Genomic DNA, 18133 nt, shown 5'->3' with positions numbered 1-18133 from the left:
TTTCATGTTGTTAAGGCATAGCCAACCTCTGGAATGAGACCTATTGATATAACTTTGGGTTATGATGACACTCGATAGTGGAGATGAGGCGTCACATATTATCATTACTCAAAGCATTGTTAATTATTTTATAAACGAGGGTAATATCACATTGCTATTGGAAAGAAAGAATAGTGCCTTAACATGAAATTTATCTCATGACTTGATCAACTTGTAATAAATAATAATATATGCCCCCCGGGCACAGCCAAGTTGGCAAAGGCTGAGGTGGGGATAAATCATGCCAGGTTGATGGCTACCAGCGTGGGTTCGAACCCTGGGAGCAACAAAGCTGCCTTCTAAGGTTGAGCCTTGGCAAGCATCAATGCGTGCAACACTTCAGACCCTGGTTGGTTCGGGCATATTCTGTGATTTACCTTCGCAGTGTTGTCTTAGGGGCGGGATAGCTGCGGACGCTCGTGATGGTGCGAAAAAAAAAATATATAATAAATAATGTACTTATTTTTTTTAAAAAAATTATACTTTTATATAAACGCATTATAGAATTGATAAAGAATCATTATTATGTCGCGTGGACTACTAGATCTTAACCAATGGGCTTATTTTGATCACAAATAATAAAAATATAAGTCTATAATGATATTTAGATTTAATCATTTAGGCTGAGTTACTTGAATCTAGTACGCTTAGGTTAGATCCAAACTTAGATCAAGAGTATCCAATGTCCATTTAGTTTGTTACAGATTTAAGTGTCAGTGATATATAATTTTAATATAAGTTGTATAGAAATAAAAACGATATGAAATAAAAATAGAAAAAGATATTTAAAAAAAATAGAAAATAAAAACGCACAAAAGTGTATAAATAAAAAAATATAGAGATCTTTTTTTTTGTAAATATAATTGTTAATATAAAAATTTATAAATAATAATTATTTAATTTAAAAATAGATATAAATTTCATAATATATTCAAACAAATTTTTAAAAAAATTAAAAATTTTGATTTAGAGATAAAAAAAAATTTCCGTCACTAAACTTTGGTGGACGAGAATTTTTTTTTGATATTTCCTTAATATTACAAAAAGATTCGGAAACATTTTTGAAATTGTAGAAATATCTCAAAAATATTTTTTAATATTTTATATTATTTCAAAAATATTAAAATGATATCCCAAGACGTTTTTGTGCATCATAAATTTTAATAAATGTCAGAAAACTCTTTCCTCAATTATACTAATTAATTTAAATAAAATTATAAATTTAAATTTCTCGTATTGCTTAATATAAATATTTATAATTATTTTCACGCGACAAACCAAAAAACCTCGTGTAAAATTAATTCAACTTAACGGGGCAATAGCGGTAACTGAAACGACACACTCGAGCCAACACGTATATATATATATACAACTCCCCGCATAACAAACCCTAGTTTCTGAATCCCGCCTTCAAAGCCTCTGACCTTAGGTTTGAGGCCGAGGTGGACGCGAAGTTCACTCTATGCTTGAAGCTGAAGGGAATCGCAGCGTGAGAGCTCAAGCAAACCCTAGCCTAGCCCTACTTGCTTTGAAGCCTCGCCAAATACTGCTGGCCCGTGCGGAGCAAAGCTCGAAGTCGACGACGATGAAGAAGCAAGCCGGAGGCAGCGTCGGCAAAGCCGGCTCATTGAATTCGGAGCAGAAGGCCATTCTTCTACACTCCGTCCTTGGATACCTTCAGCTCAATGGCTTCTCCAGAACTCTCAAACGTTTACTCTCAGAAGCACAAATCGAGGTCTCTCTCTCTCTGTAGATATATATATATATATACATATATACGCGCGCGCGCGGGCGCGCACCCAGATACATATATCAAGAGATTTCATCTGAACTTATTGCTTATGCATACATAATTTACCGAATGATCCAGTTCATTTGCATAGAATAAAAATGTTGCTTATTCGGATGCGAACAGTCAGTGTAGGTTTAGATTTACATTGCATATGTTCTGTTAGCTTCTGCGTTAGCTTGGAGATTATTTAATTGTGCATTAGCTTTTGATCAGAAGAACAGTGTGGTTCACGAACCAATATCAGAAATTCAGTTTCACTAAAATGGAAATTGCTTCCAATTCAAGGTAGTAAGAAGCGTTAGGCGCCTTGAATGGTGCCATGACATACATTTACTAAAATAAGCCTTAGTTACCCATTTAAAATTGAAATAAGTTTGAAAAATTAATATTTGAAGGATATAGACATAAGACATATTTTGAACATTTACTAAATAGGTATGCAAATGGGTTAATGGGCCACCCATTTCCATCCCTACCGATATGCTTATTATCAAACCTAAGTGTTTCTCACCAAATTTCTTCTTGGGTCTTGCTCTACCTCTTTTGCTACCTAATTGTTATATTCCATCAACTCTCCTTATAGGACCCTTTATTGGTCTTTTTCTTATATGTTCAAACCATCTTCATTGTCTCTCCCACATCTTATCTTCAATAGGAGCCACTCCGACCTTATTGTATATAAACTCATTTCTGATTTTATCTTTTCTGCATGGCCACACATCCATATTTGCATCCTTATATTGGTTATGCTAAACTAATTGTGTAATATACTAACATCAAACAATACAATTATAAGCCCAAAGAGAGCAACACACTAGAATTTGAGAGAGGAGAAACATAGAGATTGGATTTCAGTTGTGTCACTAAGCCACAAATACTAGATCATGGGGAGATGTGAGAGAGGGCATTAGAGTAGCAACCTAGAATGTCAACCACATGTCGCCATGCAATATGGGTTCATTAGTGAGTGGCTTCACTCATTGGAATCCCTTGGCTTGTGAGAGTTTTGACCAACCTCTGTTAACTCTTCCTTGACTGGCCTTCTTGTGGTCTACGTCATGATAACCTTTAGAGAAGAAGTTGAGAAAGCACTTATGGTGATTGCGTGAACAATACGGTATCAACGAATCAACAGTGATCTCCATTCTTTCCCATTTTGTTTCAATTTTCCTCTTTATTTTTTGCTTGTAAGTGCCTCTTTTGGTTTTTAGGGCCCATTATCCTATGCCCTTTTCTTAATACACGGGTCAATGCTTTCGATACATGTTGCATCGTGAGGCATTTCCTAGGCATCGCCTGATTGAAGCCGCTTCGTCCAGAGGTAGACGAGGGGCTTCCATGGAGCCTTGAGGAGCCCAAACACCTAGTCGAGCAAGGTGCTCGCCTTTAACTACACTGTTCCAATTAAATTTGGGATAATGGTGCGTGCTTTAATCTCACATATAAACTTGAATGCCTTCCTTAACAAACTGAAGTTTTAAGTATCAAGGACTTTGCCCGACTTTTCTTATGCTGTAGTGCTGACGTGCTGAAATGGAAAAACTGGCAACCCTCCCTATCTTAGCATGGTTCTCTTCATCACCATGGCAATGGAGCTACCAGAGTACATTATTGAGGGACCCCCTTACCAAAACTGGAAAAGAGGTGCTGCATGAAACTCTTGTTCATGCGGGCTTATTTGGGTTGCATTTGGCAAAAAACAATTATGGTTTTGACTTGGATTAAAAAGACACTGGCGCATGGATAAATAAATGGCTTGAAGTTGAAGTGGAGAGATGTTAGAATTTTATTTTTCAATAGTTTGTTTCTTGTGATTATGAGTAACAATATGATATGCATAATTGTCTTGATAAAAGGACTGAAACAATGCATGCATGAACTGCATATTTGTGCTGTTAATCAATTGAGGGTTCATTGGAAGTTTGACTGTAGCAATCCATTATGGATGGGTTAGTGGATGCTTTACCCGTGTTTAGTTTGGTGCATTGTCACATCCTTTCACTGCCCTTAACACAATGATAGGACACTCTCTCCCTTGCCCTGGACATTCTTCTTACTCTCCATACCCATTCTAGCATATCCTAAGCATTCTTTAATCCCTCGCTACATTGGAATTTCCCTAACTCCCAAATTTTGAAAAAAGGTTCTGACAATTAAGGTACTGTTGATGGAAACGGACAGACATCCATCACATCCAGGAGGCTAGAGAGCAGTCGTTCTTGGTCAGTTATCAACTCATGTCTTGCTTGTTGTAGACCCTCATCCCTGAAGATTTGAATCAAGATCCGGTCTTCTACTGTGTCCTGTTTCGTTTACTTTTCCTGCCCAAGCAAACCACCCAAAGCACCTACCTTCAACACCCCCATGACACCACCCTATTGTGGATTTGACATGTCTTCAATCTACAAATTTCCAACACATTGGTGGGTTAATAAATTCGGTAAATCTGCACCCCTTTTTGTCCAGATGGGGAGATCGAACATTACATTATCTTAGCCAATCTTTACCCTTGCTTGAGTTTCCTATTCTCTGCAATGGATATGGAGCCTAGCCCAATGGAGGTGATCCCTCTTTTTCATAACCTGTTAAAACTTCCATAATGTTTTGTAATAAGCAACTTCTTTATTCTGGAGTTGCGTGGCATTCCAACACCCTGTTTAAACTGATTTGTCCATCATGATAGATGAAAATTTACTCCTGATCCTTGATTCTAGCTACTTCTTATTTTAAGTAGAGGTAAAAGGTAACAGGGGCCATATGAATATTTCATATCAAGATCTGCTGGAACTCTGCATTTCAAGTTGGCCCTGGTCTTTCACCTTTTGGAAATTCATCTTCCCTACCTAGAAGGATGTCTACTAAGCAGGAAAGGAATAATGTGACATGCATCAAGCTATCCACGTATCTGTCAATAAATCAGAACACTCCTTTGTAGAAGTTTTTAAAACCTTCAAGCGTTTACATGTTGAAAATTTCATCACATATGGTTCTTAAATGAATGTCTTCCATTTTGGACATGCAAATTTGAGCTTGAGTTCTGGAAAAGAGAGGCCTAACATACTTTCAATCTCATAGAAGCTCTCTTTCTAGTTGCATATTGAATCTCTTATACTTTCTTGAGAGAAAATTCCAAAGTGCTTTCATAAAATAGATACGTATATGAGAAGGTTTTGTAATATTGAGACATTAAGGAATACTGGAAGGTTGGATGATTTGCATATTTATGGTTTATAGTTTTATTAACTTGCATGTACTATTTCTTTGCAGTTAACCTTTCTCTGTCATGTAAAATGATCTTGATATGTTGCTGCAGAATGACAGCTGGAGGACGTGCTCGGTAAATTTGGAAGATATATGCATCAACTATTTGGAGACAGGGTAGGTTGGGAAGCATTTTATTGTTAATTCAGATTAATGGTGAACATAATGTGTCATAAGAACTCCATTATTCATGTAATCTCCTTATATATTGATTGATAGGGTTGTGTTATACTCGGGCTATAGTTATGCATTACTAGTCAGCCTCTTATGACTTTTCTTCTCATTTCTGAATGAGACAAGGGATGTAAAGTTACCAATTGGCTTGATATCCATGTTCTAGGAATTTTGAACAAGATATGCATTCTGCAGTCCTGGGGAAGATTGGTAGCTTGGGTTGTTTATGCGTGCAGTATAGTATAAATGGATCAAGAAATCTTACTGCTTTATGGATTACTTTGGTTACTGTTGTTTTGAGGTCAATGTTCATCACTTCTTCTGCTCATTGTATCATTTAAGATTTGGGAAAAAAATCGTCAGGGGTGCATGTTACTATCACAAGAAAATTGGAGCATTTTTGTATCTTTATTCATTGAGAGATGTAATTTAATGAATGTGTTGGAGGATCCTCCAACATTACAGTTGCAATCAATCTAGGGTCATATGGATGGATATCTTTTGGGTTGAAACTGTGAGATGGATTTATCTGATGCTTAGCTTGCAGCTTTTCCTTTTTATTACTTTAATTTCTATTTGAAACTTTAAACCTCAGTTTCTATTCTCATTCTATTTGAACTTCTGTCTCATGCAGTACTCAAGCTGACACAAATTCTGATGCCAAACAGCAAGGTAGATTATGCTAATTAAAAATTATTCAATATTCAGAGTCTACTCTCTTTTAAAGTGCTTTGAATATGCAGCCTAGATCTCATACTGGCTCCATGAAATTGCAGGCTTACTGACTGACAGTATTACCATGAAAGATGGAGACAGCCACTGTTCTGTGGTTGAGCAAACTGTTGGAAAGAAAAAGAAAAAGAAAAGTTCTGAGAGTGAGAGCAATACGTGTGTAACTGCCAATAAATTTGCTGAATCTGCTAAGAACTCCAGGGAGAGACTGGTCAATGATTTGCCTATAGATTCAAAAGTAGATCTGAAAGAGAGAGAGAGATCCAAAAAGCATCAATCTGAGCAAGTCAATGCACAAACACTGAAGGAGCCCATAACTGATGCACTCTGTGAACTTCAGGCTGATGAATCTGCTAAAAAACAGAAGGACAAGAAGAAAAAGAAAAGCAATTCAGTTTCTGAACAACTTGATGGCAATGTGGAACAAGTCCAGTTAGATTCGCAGCTGGCAGGGAATGAAGAGAGATGCCAAAATTTAAAACCTTCATTAGGTGATGATAAAATTGCTTTCAAGGCAGAAGTTATAAATAAAAAGAAGAAAAAGAAGTCGAGCACTAACGCTCTAGGTTGTGATGCTGAGCATAGTGGCTTGGAGAATGTGGATGATGTATTATTGGATGAGAAAAAAGTTGAATCTAAACATAGAAAGAGAAGGAAAGAGGATTCAGTTTCTGAAGCACTTTGTCGTGAGGTTGCTCAAATGTCTCAAAAGGAAGATTCAGTAGAAGTTGTAGCAAAGAGGGAACTTCAGAGTTCAGAGGATGCAATTGACAAGGACAGAAATAAGTCAAAGAAAAGAAAACGATTGGCTAAGGCTGAAAATGAGGGGCAGGCTGTTGAGAAAGTGGGAAGTGAGGACTCAAAACGCAGAAAAACTGAAGGCTTGGAACCAACCAAGAATAGTGAACAACTTTCAGAAGCAAATGCAGTTATAGGAGATAACGAGCAGGGTGGGCAAGAAAGTAAGGGGGAAGATGGTCTTGTTGGTCAAAATGATTTCCAAAATACATCTATGAATCAAATTAAGGTGAATGGAAATGGGAGCGTTGAAGAGGATGGAGGTAAACCTGGTGCTCAGAAAAACAGAAGAAAGGAGCATACTAGTTCAGCTGAGGTATGCTCGGGCCATTTTCTATTTTAATTTATATTTGGGAAAGTATTATTGTATCACTTGATGTTGTTTTTGTTGAATTGTTAGCCACCATCTCATCTAAAAGCTTATGCTTGTTAGATAGAATTGAAGGAATGGACATGTAGATCATCTTGTTCCCTTTCTATCTTCCCTGTTTTTTCAAGCTTGCATTCAGTTTGATGATGCAGTCTTTTTGAGTATCATCAGTGATACAGCTCCCCGCCCTTTATATGGTGCTTTAATATTTCAGGAGTAGAATATGATACCGATAATAATAAATCCGACTACTTCCTACAGTGTCAATATTTTTATGAAGGTCTTGACTGATGCTGTTTCTTCACAGCCAAAGACAATAAATGCATTTCAAAGGATAAAAACTGATCAGGTGCAATTTGCTGATGAGAGGCTCCAAGATAATTCTTACTGGGCAAAGGTGATTTGTCTTCCCTCGGTATTTATCCCTTTTTAATTCTTTAAAATGTCACTATAGATGCCGCTTTATTTACTTTAGCTCTTTGTCTTTTTGTGTGTTCTTGAAATCTGTAGGATGGTGCAGATGTTGGATATGGTGCTAAAGCACAGGAAATTCTGGGTCAGGTCAGAGGAAGGTAATTTCAGATAATCTCTCACATGCAAATGTTTATTTTGCTTCTTTGTTATAATTTGGTCTCATTTATGAGTGGTAAATTTGCAAGGGTTCTTCCATTGTCATGAATAGATGCAAGTAAAGAAGTTAGACTAGAATCATATGTCACTGATAATTAATCTCATTTCAATAATAGTTATTTTAGATTACGGCATCCTGACTAATCTGTCCGTCACTCCAGGGATTTTCGTCATGAAAAGACAAAGAAGAAGCGGGGTTCTTACAGAGGGGGGCAGATTGATCTGCAATCCCATTCAGTGAAGTTCAACTACGACGATGACGATTGAGAGGCTTCTTCCCATTTTGGCTGCGTGCGGGACTGATCATTTTTTGTGGTTCATTAATGCGGCTAAATTCTGGCATTGATGTCCCATGACTTCAATTTCGAGAATTTGCAATGTAACGAGACACTTCCATCTTCCTTTCATTATTCATAATTTCATATAGCTAGAAACTTTTAATTTTTGGCCAATCCCTGATCGTTTGGGAGATGCATGAATTAAACCTTCAAGTTTTTCAATTCCATTCCATTCCATTCCTGCATGATTACTGCAATGGTTGAAAGATTTTCTGCTCTAGCCTGCCCCCTGCAATGGCTGCTGCTGGTGCCCCCCTAAGTAGTTTCTCTGAGTTATCCTCAGGATGGTCCTTATGCTAAGGTACTGACTTTGGTTTATTTGGTAGGTCAAATCCTTCCAAAATCCTCATGTTTTTCTGAATGGGTTAGATGGACCTTTTAACGAGAGGATGTGCCAAGAAACTATAACAGGTTTCTTTCATCTCGGGATTGAACGTTTTTTAGGTGATTTTTTGGATGCGCGGTTTGTAGGTTATTATGTATGTTCGGGTAGTAGTTTATGTTTATTATTTAGCATACTCTCAGAAAAAAAAAAAACATTTTCTGCATATAAAAATCCTTGGAAGATTAATTATCTTATGTATGTAATGTATCCCATAACTTTTTGGAAGTTTTGTTTAAAGAATTTTAGCTTATTGTATAGGTAATGGTTATCCCAGTCGATTTTGGCTAAATTTATATTTATATTTTATATTTTAAGATTTTTTTTTATGTATGTTTATTTAAATTTTTTGTTGTTTTGATTTTGTTATTTTCTATGTGAAAATTTTAATACTAAGGTATAAAATTATAATTGAAATAATAAAAAAATTAAATTATAATATGAATTAATCTATTTTGTTCGACAAATATGTCTAGAGACTTATTAAAAGGTGTCAAAAAGACTTAAATATTTTTGTTAAAATTGTAAATTTGTAACATTTTCCATTGTCTTGCCTGTTGTTTTTTTTTTTTTCTCTTTACCTTTCTCATGACTGTTGATGCAATCGCTGTTACCTTCTTCAACTGTTGTAGCAAGATGATGGCAATGAGGAGACAATGGTGAAACAGCAAGGCTGAGACATTAACGAGTGATGATTGCATCGACGATCACGAAAAGGGAAGAGAGGAGAGAGCAACAAGTAAGGCAATAGTAAATTTTATAAATTTGTAATTTAGGCGATACATTTAGGTCTTTTTGACATCATTTGATAACTCTTTCAATATATTAGTCAGGCAAAATAACACTGCTCTTATATAAAAAATACAGAGATAAAACTATACATTTGATCAGTATTTTTAGTTTTAACTTCATGTGCAACTATCATTACTAATTTTCTTTTAACAAAATGGGAATACATGGGGAAAACAAGGTATTTGATAAAAATTAAGGGACTTAAATGCAGTATTTCGCAAATATAGGGACTGAGTGAGACAAGGGATAAAATTAGAATTTTACCTTGCAAGGACACTTATCCTGCACACCCCCACTCTCGGGACACGCGTTCCACACACCGCACTCTCGGGACACGCGTAATGCTGCACTCTTGCTTATAACAAAAATCAATGTCCTCTGCACACACAGACACAGAGTCACAGACACACACAAAATTAGGGAAACCCCATGAAGATGCAGAAGAAGAGATCGGTTAAATTGTTCCGTGAGCTTTGAAGGCAACGACCAAGCAAATGGATTGCTCTCCATCCAGAAAGGCTGCTTCTTCCTCTTCGCATGCGGTGACCCCAACCGGTGGCGGTGGCGGTGGCGGCGGCGGCGGCGTCTCCGAGAATCCGACTCCGAATCCCAATCCCAATCTCCCCTCAGATATCATCTCCAACATCCTCCTAAGGCTTCCCGTGAAGTCTCTTGGTAAGTTCAAGGCTGTATCCAAACAATGGCTCGCCGCTATCACCGATCCCCATTTCATTCGCACACGCCGAGAGCGTTCGCTTCAAAACCCCAATTTACTGTTGCTACGCACATCCTACGAGGATCGCGATGTTGAACCTGGAAAACCCTTCCACCACACCAAGAAAACTATGGTTGACATTTGTGCTCAGAGTTTCGATGGGAAGCACAATGCTGAGTTCAAAATTGAAGTGGACGATATTATCGAGTTACTGCCTTCTAAATGGGATTTGATATGTTTCATCGGTGAGACTGGGTTCTACGCCTGCAACCCAAGTACGCAACAGTTGGTGAAATTGCCGGAGGCCAGTTGTTGTACTTCCGGGGATATTAATGCTGGTATGGGATACATTTCTTCTAGAAATGAGTTTGTTTTGATACATCTGTTCGACAGATGTTTGGATTTCAGCGTTGAGTATGATATTGGGTGTGAAATTATGAGGTTCACTGATGGTTGCGTCACTAATGCTTCTTGGAAGGTGGTGGAAGCTAGTTGCCCTTATGTGGTCAGAGGGTGGGGGGTGTTGGTTGAGAATGTGTTTTATTGGATGATTTGGGACCCATATGATCATCCTGGGCTAGATGCAATTGTGTCCTTCGATTTGGAGTCTGAAGAGTTTGGGACAGTTGAGCCGCCAAAAGGGTGTCTTGACCCTAATGGAGACTGGTCACTGGTGGAGCTGACAGGGTTATTATGTTTAATTGACTGTACATCCAAGCCTTCCACTATGGACATATGGGTGTTGAAGGATTATGAGAATCATGTGTGGGTTAAAAAGCATAGCATCGATCTGAGTAGGTTTGAGGATGAGTTGTGTAAATTCATCATTCCTCTGGATCAGCAAGATGAAGAAATTCTGATAGACTCCAAGCAAGACAGTATCGAGTATTACAATTTGGAGAACAAAAGCTTCAACAGAATGCACAAGCTGAGTGATGGAGAGTGGACATGGATACGGCTTTATACTGAGAGCTTTTTCTCATTGCAAGCTCCATAGGTATAATGTTCTTTTGGTTTACATTTCTTGTTTTCTGTTTATTTGTTTGTTTAAGGCAGTAGATAGTGCCAAAGTTCGTGGCTGAACAGTTATGGGGGGCAATTGGCTTGGGTGTATTTTGTTCGGTCTTTTGCTTTTGGTTGAACAAAGTCTGAGGCAACTTTATTTTGAATTAAGTAGGCTGGTTGTACCTTTTTAGTTCTTCTATGAATTGTTCAGTACCTATTATGCTAAAGTGTTATAACATCCATAAGGTGCTTCCCAATATCAGTCTACTTTATCTGATGTCTGATAATTGCATCACGTACCTGTGCTTTGAGGGATGGTTCATGTGTTCACAAGGGTCTAACACTGATACTTGCTGTAGTTTTCATTATTTTTCTTGCGCAGTTGCTTCAATGCATACAAATTGAGAGATAACTTGCCAATGGGATATTATGTTGCTATTCTAAATTATTTCCTAGGATTTTTGGTCAGCATTTATAAGATTGTGTTATATTCTCATTGTTATAAATATATAGAGTTTATAAAATACCCCTCATTTTAATTGGGTATATAAATGCACTGTTTAAGATGGTAGATTTGGTGCAAATCAGTGTGTTAAATTTCTCTGATGACTATCAAAAAGAAAAAGATAAGAGGGGTAAAATAAGGAATCAACTACTTTGTTGGAGTTAAAAATAAATCATGGGTGTTCAATTTGAAAAATGAAATTTTAGGGGCCATTTGACAGAGCTTTCAGTTTCTTGTGTTCAAATTTCATTTTCATTTAGGAAAATGATAACTTAGAATATTGTTTGATAACCATGGCTTGTCTTTAATTTTATCTTTGATTTTTTTTTTTTTGTATTTTTCTTTTTCCTCCACTCCTCTCCCAACTGCTGGCAATTGGATCAACCAAGACCACCATGCCCAAGGCCCTGTAGTTACTGACGTCTTGCCAACTCACCAGAGGGGCTGTTGGCCACTCTTCCGGTTACTCGGAAACGAAAACAACCAGCCATTTTTTGCTTTTATTTCCAAAATATTTTATTCTTCAATTTCATCTTTTAATTCTATATCTTCTGCATTTACTGAACAAGTTAGTGTGCAGCCTAAATAATGCTCGATTCCATGCCTCTTTTTCTAGTGGCTTGACTAAAGTCCGAGGAGAACATCAGCAACTAGAGTATTGGTTCCTTAAGTGAACCGAATTATTATCTACCTAGCCTTAGACGCAATGTTTGGGTTGATTGGCATCATTCGGCATGAGGACTGTGTAGGTTTGCCTCAGTACCAACCACCACTCGAGTGTGTGTTTGCTACCCTCGACCAACTTCACTACGCGATGGAGGATTTCATTATTATTGAACGAGTTCTTGCGCTTTAAGGAGTGGCTCTAGTGGGTAACTTTTATCTCCATTGTAGTTCAACCTAGCTGGGATCCATTTTAATTCTCTAGGCAAGGCTTTACAGTTGCTTTTGAGTTTGTCCCTTATATCCTTAATGCACCAAATGTGAGGAGAGTTATTACTTTTGTCCTCTCCAGTTTGGACCATTGCATTCATCAACTGTTATGGGCCTCTCACCGCCCTTTCTGCAGTTAGATAGTTTTATCTTTCATCGAATCTCGACCTAATTTCAGAGATTGCAGAATTCCTGCCTGAAAACATATGCCAGAGCCCTAGGAGTGCCTTTATGTTAATTCTTTTGATCACTTTATTCCTGCTTTGAGTTGTGGTGGTAAGTGGGCTAGGTGAGTTTTTCTACCAATTCTTTCTGGTCATTTCACATCTTGCACTGGATCTTTGATCCAACAACATGGTCCATTACACCTAGACTCATGCCCTATTTGACAGTTCTAAGGCAGTTCCAAGTTTACAAACAACAATTTTTGGCTAAAATTATGTATTTGGACTCTGAGGAGACAGCAACAGCATCAATCTCTTTGCCTCTAATCAATATGCTGGCTCTTCTGTACATTTCATTTACCTGCTTATATGTTTTAAGGGCTGAGGACGAATATGAAGGGCCCATTCTCTTTGGATAATGTGTACTCATCAAATCCCCATATCGATAAATTTTATTAAAAAAATAATTTAAAAATGTTTTTTTTAGTTTGAACAAAACAAAAATATATATATTTTTTTGTTACTTTTCAATTGAAGAATACTGATTTGCAGTTAATACTAAATAAAGTACACTGATTAACCAGAACTAATTACTTTCTCAAGGTTTGCTTAGATTATTGAGAATAATAATGATATGGGTCCATTCACCAACCCATGATATTTCAAGTTTGAGCCTTTCCATTAGCCCAAAAAAAAAAAAAAAAAAGCTTATGAAGGTGATTAAGGTAACACTAAAATCCTGCTCGAGCCAAGAAAAGAAAGTAATGATTTTGCATATGGCTATTGGCCACATGTTCTTATTGAAATTGTGATTTGGGCTTGTGTCTATTCCATTTTGCCTCTACTTAGGCTCAAATCACATCTATAAAGAGAATTGCCTTGATTGATTGTCCTTTCTTTAGCTTGCTTGGCAACGAACAAAAAAAGAAATATAACACAAAAGCAACAATACAACCAAACCAACACAATCTTAAGCTCTAATCCCAATCCTATTAGGCGGTGTTAACTTATTTCTAACTAAAAAACAACAATATGCTGCACAACACTGAAGCATGCAATTATATTATATTTGACAAATTAGATAAATTGACAAAGATATCATCCCCTAAATATATATTAGGATAATGCTACTAAATAAACAACTTGGGTGACAACTAAATTTCTCGTGAATGTTCGTCCAAAATCATGTCTTTCTTCTCATATTCTTTTTCTCCTCCCCCTTCATTCTCTCTCTCTCTCTTTGTTCTTATTGACGTATCCATTGAAGCCGCCATCGACACCTCCATCTCTCTCTCTCTTCCCCTTCCCTTATTCTCTCTGTGTTCTTATTCCTGCCATCATTGCCACCGATGCAGCCGCCTCTATCGCGGTTGAAGCCATTGTCATCAATGCTTCTGGTCGTCGTTCGCCTCTGTTGCAACCTCCATTGCTTCATCTCCGTCATTCCAACTGTTGTCGATGCCTCCATCTCCTTCTTTCTTTCTCTCTTTGGGTCTTCTATTCTTGGTCGTCGCTTCTCTCCTGTCGCCGTTCACCATCCGTATAAGAACCCATATTTTCATGAGGTTACCACGTAATTTAAGTAAGTTTAGAATATCAAAAAATTGGCTTGATAACAATTATAAGTATCGAATCGTCTGCAAGGAGTGCCCCAGAGCTGAGATATCTAAGGAAAATCATACGACTTTTACGAGTATTTCGAGACATGATTTATGGTATCGGAAGAAATTGGATCATGAATGATTTTCGATACAGCTAAAATGCAACTGCGATTCAGGTTGAAAAATCGAAATGTTATAGGGGACTTCCGGGAAGTCAATAGAAGGTTGAGGGGGTTTCGATTTTTCACAAGGAACAATCATTCAGTGGTTTCAGGAAGAAACGAAAAGGTTTGAGACCAAAACGAAGATTCAGGACTAAGTAAAGTTTTCTGAAATTACTGGAGGGAGGTCGAAATGACATTTTTTTAGAATGTTCGAGGGTCAAATGGATGTTTTGGTACTTGAGGGTCTTAAGTGCAACTATGAAAAGTTGAGGGGCTTCGTGAAAATGGGTCAAAGTGAGAAAATCAAAATTTGAGGGGCCAAAGTGCAATTTCAAGAAACTTCCAAAACAACCATGGCCCAGCCCATTCCATCGCCCAAATTGGCCATTGGGAACCCACGAGGGTTGGTCGGAGATGCCTTTGGGTTAAGTCATGGCCGAATTTCGCGAAAAAATCGATCGGATAATTAGCCGACTACAAGTTGCATTTTTGGTCGGCTATGGTTTCTTCCAGGACGATCTAGGGAAGGTATAGACTCCTAAGGCATGGTATTAAGCGGCCAAAGGGGTTTCAAGCATCGGATTTGCCTATAAATAGACGTTTATGGTGGCTGAAAATTGGAGAAAATGGAGCTTCAAATTGAGGCTGTTTTCGAACAAATTGAGAGTTGAAATTAAGGGGTTTTTGTTGCCCATGGCCTGAGGATGATTTTTGTGCATTTTCATGCATTTTGATGAAGGTTAGAGGGCTCTTCGAGGCTTCACCGGAGTTGGGAGGTGGACGGCCAAGCCGAAGCTTTGGCCGGTTCATTGAGGGGTCTTCGGTGCTTCTTTCAGCCCGAAAATGGTATCTTGACGATTGACTGGAAGAGAGGAAGAAGCTGATAGAGTCAACCAATTTTTTCGGTGTGCCGTGGCCGGGGAAGATGACCGGCACGTGGGCTACACGCGCGGCCACTCGCCCAAGTGCGTGGGGGCACATGGGAGGTTGGAAAAAATTGAAAAAAAAAAAATCTCAAAAATTCTAGAAAAATATTTTATGGGAGTTTGTGCAAAAAGATTTGGTATTTGCCTTCCTGATGTCTCGATTTTCGTACAAAACAACCTCGTTTAGTGTGAAAACGTAGCATCCGGATAAGTTTAATAATTTTCTCTTGAAGTTCATAGGTTATTATGAATTGTTGTGGAAAGAGATTTGAGAAAATAGCTTAAGAAGTATTTATTTGAATTTTTAGAAGGAAAAATGGAAGAAAATTAAGGAAAATATGAAGAAATTAGACTATTGATATTTTTCGTGATAAATATGTTTTATAGGATTGTTGTACTCGAGGATTAGTGATTTGTGCAACTTTTGAGGTTTGGCATGAAAATCGAGGTCATGCACGCAAATCGAGGTGATGCGCATTTTTCGAGGTATCCCGAACTTCGAGCTAAAAGTAAATTATGCTTCTCAACTGGATTTAGTTTTATGAAAATGCTTGATTTGTAAGTGGTTCTACCCAAAACCTGATTTTAAGTAAATGATTTTATCATGTTATTATGTCTTGATGTGAATATATTTATGTAAATTGTATTTACATGTATTGATGATAAAATATGCATATGTACATGATGATATTATTGATCATGCATTCACATAAGGGTTTGAGAGTACGGGCTAGGACCGCTGCTCTGCCAAGAGTGCACCCATACATCTCGGCCGGGTAAGGAGGTTGTAAAAATGAGGAGTGGTAATAAGGTACGGTCAACTCAAACTAAGAAAATGAATAAAATATTTTGTATAATTGCATCCATGCATGAGATATGTTTATTGTTCCCTTACTTAGATGATTCATCATCTAACTTGGGTTTTGTCCCTGAAATTTTCAAATGTTCTAAATGGAAATTGTAGCAGAAATGAGGATTAATGAGGCATGAAATGACACTTAGCAAAGTGCACGATGAATTGAATGATGAATTAAATATATGTTATGTAGTCCATGTATTTAAGTTCTGCTATTTCGAATTCTAAACGTTTTGAGAAATGATGATGTATAATCTTATTTATGGTTAATGAGGATGTAAGTATTGATTTATGATTAATGTTAAGATGTTAGGTTTAATTCTAGCTTGAGAAAGTGGGGTGTTACAATCCATCTCCACTAACACCTCCATCTCTTTCTCTCTAGGTCTTCCATTCTTGCTCACTGCTTCTCTCCTATCACTGTTCATCGTCCTCCTCAACCGTTCCAATCACCGCCAATGCTTCCATCTCTTTCCCTCTCTCTCCACCGATGACTCCGCCATTCATCTCCATTGTTCGCCACAGTTTACTAAAAATATATATTCTATCTAAATATAAATATACACAAATTAAGTATATATATTACACAAAAAATTTACATATGTATGAATATACACAAATTAATTATATATATTACACAAAAAAATTACATATGTATGAATATACACAAAGTAAGTATATATGTTACACAAAAAAATTATATATGTATAAATAAAAAAATATGTTTTTTAAATATAACTATAAACTAAAAACATATTATACAAAATTATCTAGACCAAATTAAACCTATTTATTACTTTTAAAAAATTTAGGTTGTAACATATTGTAACTTTTAAGAATATAGTTTGGCTTTCTATTTTTAAAAATATATTTTGTAGTTTTGTTCCATTTTTTAAATTATAAAATAAAAATTAAACTATAAACTAAAATATTATAATATTTATTTTTAATAAAAAGACATTCATATATCTATCACAATACAATTATATTTCTTCTCTTTATCATTCATACAAAATATAAAATTTTATGTATTTTGTAATTATATTATGTATATTTTTATGTTATTATTTATTTATATTGCTTGAATTGAAAGATCAAAAACTATATGTAAAGTTGTGCAAAATCTTAATATTATATTTTACTAAAATAAAAAATTGTACGTAAAATTAAACAAAATCATAATATCATATTTTAGATTTATGCGAGTAATATAAATAGATAAGGAAATAAATAATAACATAAAAACATATTTTAACCCAAAGTATATTATTTATTTATATAGCTATTTAGTCCACATTTTTATTTAGAAAATATGTATATTTAACTTAAAGTTATATAAAAAATACATTTTCAATAAATATATAATATATTTATATATGTGTTAGTTTAATTGAAGATCCAGAGAAAGAGAGAGAAGGAGATGGAGGCATCAATGATGGCTGGAACGGTGGAGGCAGACGACAAGCGACGATAGGAGAGAAGTGGCGAACAAGAACAGAAGATCCAAAAAGAAAGAGGAGTTAGCGGCCGTTGGAACGATGGAGGTAGACGATGATGGAGACTGCAATAGAGGCGAATGTCAACCAAAAGCATTGATGGCGACAGCTTCAACAGTGGCAAAGGCAGTTGCGTCGATGGCAACGCCGACGAGAACAAGAAGAGAGTGAGAGAGAGACGAGGGAAGGAGAAAGAGAGAGAAGAAGATGGAGGCGTCGGTGGCAACTTCAATGGTTGCGGATGACGAGAACGAGCAAAGAGAAAGAGAGGTGAAAGGGGGGAAAGAGAGGGAGAGTAGGAGAAAGAAACACAAGGAAGTAGGTAGCAAGTTTGAGGTATTTAATTTGAGAGTAGAATTGTACTTGAAACTGAGGGTAAATTTATAATTTTGGGAGGGTAAATTTATAATTTTGGCGTGCGTTGTGAACAAAGTAATCATCCAAGTTGTTCCTCTAGCAT

At 36.7% G+C, this 18133-nt stretch overlaps 2 protein-coding genes across 3 annotated transcripts; both read left to right on the top strand.

Annotated features, from left to right (window-relative positions):
- The first annotated feature begins 1422 nt into the window (after positions 1 to 1422).
- Positions 1423 to 8650, top strand: LOC127806027 (suppressor protein SRP40). Of its 2 annotated transcripts, XR_008024320.1 has the most exons (8): positions 1423 to 1774; positions 5145 to 5209; positions 5901 to 5938; positions 6043 to 7112; positions 7474 to 7563; positions 7677 to 7738; positions 7958 to 8175; positions 8461 to 8650. XR_008024320.1 is itself a non-coding variant. In XM_052342975.1 (7 exons), the coding sequence occupies exons 1-7, from the start codon at positions 1502 to 1504 to the stop codon at positions 8061 to 8063; spliced, it is 1704 nt and encodes a 567-aa protein (XP_052198935.1). In that variant the 5' UTR covers positions 1423 to 1501; the 3' UTR covers positions 8064 to 8310. The 2 variants fall into 2 exon arrangements, 1 of the variants encoding a protein (XP_052198935.1); XM_052342975.1 differs by lacking the exon at positions 8461 to 8650 and having other exon boundaries at positions 7958 to 8310.
- Positions 8651 to 9626: 976 nt separating this feature from the next.
- On the top strand, positions 9627 to 11255 carry LOC127806026 (F-box protein CPR1-like). Its single transcript, XM_052342974.1, has one exon. The coding sequence runs from the start codon at positions 9803 to 9805 to the stop codon at positions 11018 to 11020; it is 1218 nt and encodes a 405-aa protein (XP_052198934.1). The 5' UTR covers positions 9627 to 9802; the 3' UTR covers positions 11021 to 11255.
- Positions 11256 to 18133: the final 6878 nt, after the last annotated feature.

Source organism: Diospyros lotus, chromosome 7 (assembly GCF_014633365.1).
Source record: "Diospyros lotus cultivar Yz01 chromosome 7, ASM1463336v1, whole genome shotgun sequence".
NCBI classification, from domain to species: domain Eukaryota; kingdom Viridiplantae; phylum Streptophyta; class Magnoliopsida; order Ericales; family Ebenaceae; genus Diospyros; species Diospyros lotus.
Note: the sequence above shows the minus strand (reverse complement) of the source record. Positions and strands in the feature narration are given on the sequence as shown.